This window comes from Centruroides vittatus, unplaced genomic scaffold (genome assembly GCF_030686945.1).
Source record: "Centruroides vittatus isolate TY-2023 unplaced genomic scaffold, ASM3068694v2 contig_221, whole genome shotgun sequence".
NCBI lineage: Eukaryota > Metazoa > Arthropoda > Arachnida > Scorpiones > Buthidae > Centruroides > Centruroides vittatus.
The window spans coordinates 892348-897766 of NW_027121377.1; the positions used below are offsets into that span (position 1 = coordinate 892348).

A 5419-nucleotide genomic window follows, 5' to 3' on the forward strand; every position below is an offset into this window, starting at 1 on the left:
CATAGTATATAAAAACATACATTTCCAAATAAAATTTAGAATAGATAATTGTATCGATTTTATCCAAAACAATCATTGCATAACAAATTGGTTTATGAATTTGTGTAACATTCTACAACCGCGACAATTTTAAATTCTTCCTTCAAATTAATGTTGACCGACCCTTTCAGATGGCTTCCACCGATCGGAACGAGTCAGAAGACCAGCCTTCCCCTCCTACTGCGATCAAAAGATTGGAGATTAATTCGACAGCTCTCCGGGCTGCCTTGAACTTTGCATCATCTCAGAGAACAAAAAATGCGACCCCAGTCACGATAGTTTTACCGCTGGGGTATCAATGTCCCACAAAGCTCCGACTGGAGCTAACAAATGAAGAGATTCTTACGAAGCTTTATTCACAAACAAAACCATCCCCCACGCCGAACCCACCGATACATGTGGCTCGAGTCCCCCTTTTTCCAGAATCTGGCACAACTTCTGGAGTCCAACCCCCATCACGTCGAACCCAACGAAAGCGGGGACACGATCCTAATCCGATGTAGCCAGTGTTATCTTTAGTGTTAATAAATTCCCTTTTTGATATTTTATTCCAATCTTAATTATTCCTTATACTCGTGATACAATCACATGGTCTTTATTAACTCGATATCGACACTCTTTCCAATCCGCGCGTTTTCTCGGATATACTGGTAACAATTTTAAAGGGAAAAAAATGAATATATAATAGTTGATAATTTTGGTGATTTGATTGTATTATTTAGTGAAGGTGAGTAACTTTTTCAAATTTTGAATAATATTCTTTTTTTAGTTTTCTTAATAAGACTTAATAACATTTTTTTCTTCCAGAATCCGAAGCATAAAAAGAGTTAGTATTTTTTAATTTTTTAAAAGAGTGAGTAAAAAATATTTTTTTTTCATACATAGACCGATACTAATTTTTTTAAGAGTTAATAAAAATCATTTTAAATATAATCTTTTATTAAACTACCACTATGTTGATTATATTTAATTTTTTAAATCCAAAATAATATATTAAAATACAAAAATGATATTTAATTGTCAATAGATGAATTTTTTGTCAACAGATGTATAGAAAGAAAAACAATATTTTGTCATAGAAATCTGTAGTATAGAAGCGGTAAGTAAAATATTTCTGTTTTTTTTCATACATAGATCGATAAATCTAACACTAGTTTTTTTTTAGATTCAATAAAAATATCTTTTTTAAATTTTAAAAATAATCTTTTTATTAAACCAGAGCTACATTGATTACATTTAATTTTTTAAAATAGATTTAATCCAATATTACATTGGTTACATTTAATTTTTATATTAGACGGTAGACGACCAAAACGGAAATTATTCATTACAAAAGATTTAACGTAAACGTGGTTAAACAATTTTGTGAAAGGATGCAATTCTCTTAAATCTTGATTTCTTGATATTTTATAGAGGAAAAATAGACAAAAGTATCCACAGACAGGACTATACGGTCCCTGTAAAGCCCAGCGATTCCAATATATTTGATCACTATTTCGACGAATAAATCTTATAATTGATGGGATGCTCGGAGGTAGTCCGTAGGAATCAAAATAATAACAGGTAAAATTTTTAAAATAAATTGCGATCCAATGTTGTCCTGGCTTTCGACTGTTCTCGGTGTTAACTATAAATCCTCGCTTCTTTCCGATTTCTTGAGGCAATAAATCCGATGGATAAACTCCTCCAAATGTCTTGCTAATTTCAGGATCTCCTAATGCTAGTTTCCATAAAGTAATTGTGTCCATTTTCTTAGAAGTCGACGTAAATATTCCGAGATCGATCGATTTCTATTGTATTACGATATTCTAAAAAGCACACGATGTTAACTGTCTCGGGTAAAGATCTTTTAAATTTTAAATCAATACTAATGTTTCCCTGTGTTAAAATACTTGTGTGGTTTTCTGACGCCGCCTTATCAGGGGTTAAATCAAACACGTGAAACATATATCCTTGGGCGTAATCGGAATAGGATATATTAGCATATTTTCCATAGGGAATTCCGCCCATCTCTTCGAATAATGTTGCATAACTTCGAGCATAACTTTTTTCATCGAAGTCAGGAGTATATGGTGTAGATGGGATTAAAATTGAATCCTTTATAACAGAAATATAATTTAAATCGAAATTTTCATAATTGAAAGGATTTAAATCGAACTGTCCATTAAACGCATTATTACGAACGAATCCAATTATAATTCTTTTTGGGATTTGACCAATTATTGCATTTGAAATATTTGAACTTAAAATACCTTTACTTAAAGTAAATACTTTAATATCAACTCGTCGATAAGGCATTTTAATTACAGAATTTTCTAAGGCTTTTTCCATTCCAATTAAAATGCTAGGACTAACTTCTACTTTGTTTACTTTTAATGTAATATTCTTTAATCGAATCTGATAATTATTGTCGGTTGCCATTAGAGCAAAAGCGTCTTTTGATCGTTCCAATTTGATTCTAACATCAATTCCATTTATCAATAATTTAGGTTGGTTAATAAAATCGATATGAAGTCGTCCATTTAGATCCAATACTTGACTTTTACTACTTTTCTTAAACCTAGCGATTAATCCTTCATTCTTAGCATCTTTAATCGGATTGGTTTCGTTTAAAAATCCAGCAGTATCTTTGAAGAAAAAAGAACTTGTTAAAAAAGTTTTTTGCGCTTCTTCAGATGAAAATAACAAAGCTTCAATTATGGCTTTATATGCATAGTTTACATGCGATGATACTTGTTTTTCGTTAAACCATACGGCACACTGTGAAAACATACTATGCAATAAATTATTTACCGGAGTAACGAGATCTGTATCCAACGTAGATGTTCCATTTCGTTTAGTAATAGATAGCTGAACATTAATCGAAATGCTGCTCAAATCTATTAAGCTTTCACCCGAACCAGGTATTAAAACTTCTATAGGAGATTTTTGATCGGTGATAGTGGCAATAGGGTAAAGAATACTACGTATGGTATTCTCTATGGCTAACTGTGTGGGAATAGTTTTAAAAAAATCCAATTCGGATTTCAGACAAGGACGTGAAAATTCATCCATTACCAGAAAATATCAACTTCTTTCCTCCTCTTAATATTCTTTCGTTTTACATGTTTTCTTTGACGTTTTTCGTTTTTTACCCGATCCGCTTTGAACTTTTTGAATGACGTCATCTTTTATTTCTTTTCCCATTGATTTAATCCGCGATAGTGCAGCATCTTTTAACGATTTCCCACTGAGTAAATCCGTTCCAATGTCTTTTGCTACATTTAATGCTTTCTTTCCAATATATTTTCCCGCATCTTTTAAGATTGGTATTGCTTGTCTAAACACGTCTCCAAAAAATCCATATCCGCGTTGGATCGGTCGACTTTTAAAATATTGACCTCTTCCTGATTGGAAAAAACGGAGCTGTTGATATATAGGATCTGATTGTAAAAATCTCTGTCGAAATAAAGGATCGGGACTAATAATCCCCCCTGTTTGCGAACAATAATAAGCGATACAGTCCTCCGGTTTAAGCTTCATTTTATTAAATAAATGATTCTTTCATGAAAACGGATTTTTATACTCGTCGAAAACATAATACCAAAAGCGATTTTCCAGAAGTAAAAATTATGTTTTCACCAGTCGCTGATCGTATGTCTATAGAAATAGTCTCGATGTGATTTGTTCGAACTGGGAAAAATATTGGAGTATTATAAATTTTATCAATTTGTTGATCTTTTTCTCCCATGACTGGAATTACTCGAAACAACGGGGCAGTAGTATCGCCTACGTGATGAGATTCTATTATATTAGAATATACAAATATTTCCGTTATTCCTGCATTTAATTCTAGAGGATAGGTCCCTATAAATTCTCCTTCAGGTTATTCTGATCGATCGAATCCTAATATATCTTTTAATTGTCTATTAAATTTTACGGAAGTTTCTCGTGGAACTTTCAATAATAATTTTTTTATCTGGAAGTGATTTAAAACTTATTATTTGAAATGATTTAAGAAATTCTTTTGTTCCGTATAATCCACTTGGTATTTGTATCGTATTTTCAACATTTTCGCTTCTTATTTTTTCTACATATCTATTTTTCTCGATTAGAGTAATAAATTCTCTGCTAAAATCTTCTAAAGATGGAGTATATTGAAATGATTGTTTTTGTCCCGTTAATATGAAAAGTTTTTGATTATCTAAATTTAGCATAGAAAGAAATGTTGGTCCCTCTTTTGGAGTTATATGTAATTCGCAATCAATATCCAGTTGAATCTTCACTGTGCTATTGTCTTGGTTAAAAGAAAATTTAATAAAACGATCCTTTCCTAAAGCTTTCAAATTATTCGTAATATTTTCGAATATATTACTCGATTTGACATCTCCCATAGGATGTAATGGAATTAATGTAGATAAATTTTCGGCTTTTACTCTAAACGATCTTGTTTCTCTAGTAGTAATGACATACTCGTTATTTTCACTAGAGATGTTAAACCATGATCGAGGTATTATTATCTGGGATAATGCCACTTCCCAAGATCCCGATAAATTTATCGGTGGATTAATTTTCGATGTAAAGGAGGATTGAGTATTGTTTGGAAAAAAATCCATACTTGCCGTGCTTATTAGAGTCACATAAAAATTATCCATTTTTTTTTACTTTCTGCAGTTCTTCGGTATAAAATCGACCTTTAATCGTCTGGTTGTTATAATCTTTCAACACATATGTGGGAGGAATTGTATTGTGTTTTTCTTTTATAATGAAAATTTCCTTACTCCAACCTGGTAAATAACCTCTCGTAAAAGTTTTTCGTTTTTTAGAAACTCTGACTTTATCGTCGACTTTATATTTATATTTTATTTTAGCTTTCCTTTTACCATAAAGTCGATTAAAAATTTGTAAATGATGTTTAGGTTTCACTTCAGCAGGAGACATTCCTATAGCTCGATGTTTACTATGATTATACGCTTTTACCAAATCATTTAATTTATCGATATATTTATTAGAATTTCGATAAGTAATAAAACGATAAATTTTATTTTTTAGAGTTTTATTAAATCGTTCTATGACCGACGCTTTCGTTTCGGAATGAGTATAATAATGATTTATTTGATGTTTTTTAAACAATTCCTTAATAACAGAATTCATAAACTCCTTCCCTTTATCGGTGTGTATCAACCTAGGTATTACTTTTCTAAATATTTTTTGAAATGCTTTTTTTATCGTTTCGGGTTTTTTGTCCTTTACCGGAATTACATAGGCATATTTAGAAAACACGTCGATAGTTGCTAATAAATATTTTATTCCGTTATTGTCTTTCGAAAATTGACGAACGTCCATAAGATCGGATTGAAATAGTTCTCCCTGATATAAAGCTTTAGTTTTACGATGCATA

At 31.2% G+C, this 5419-nt stretch overlaps 2 protein-coding genes across 2 annotated transcripts; both read right to left on the reverse strand.

Moving 5' to 3' along the window:
* Positions 1 to 1791: 1791 nt before the first annotated feature.
* Positions 1792 to 3093, reverse strand: LOC136970899 (uncharacterized protein F54H12.2-like). Its single transcript, XM_067265401.1, has one exon. The coding sequence runs from the start codon at positions 3091 to 3093 to the stop codon at positions 1792 to 1794; it is 1302 nt and encodes a 433-aa protein (XP_067121502.1).
* Positions 3094 to 3488: 395 nt separating this feature from the next.
* On the reverse strand, positions 3489 to 5091 carry LOC136970900 (uncharacterized). The gene is made up of 2 exons (XM_067265402.1): positions 3959 to 5091; positions 3489 to 3906 (listed from the first exon to the last, which is right to left on the reverse strand). The coding sequence occupies exons 1-2, from the start codon at positions 4671 to 4673 to the stop codon at positions 3599 to 3601; spliced, it is 1023 nt and encodes a 340-aa protein (XP_067121503.1). The 5' UTR covers positions 4674 to 5091; the 3' UTR covers positions 3489 to 3598.
* Positions 5092 to 5419: the final 328 nt, after the last annotated feature.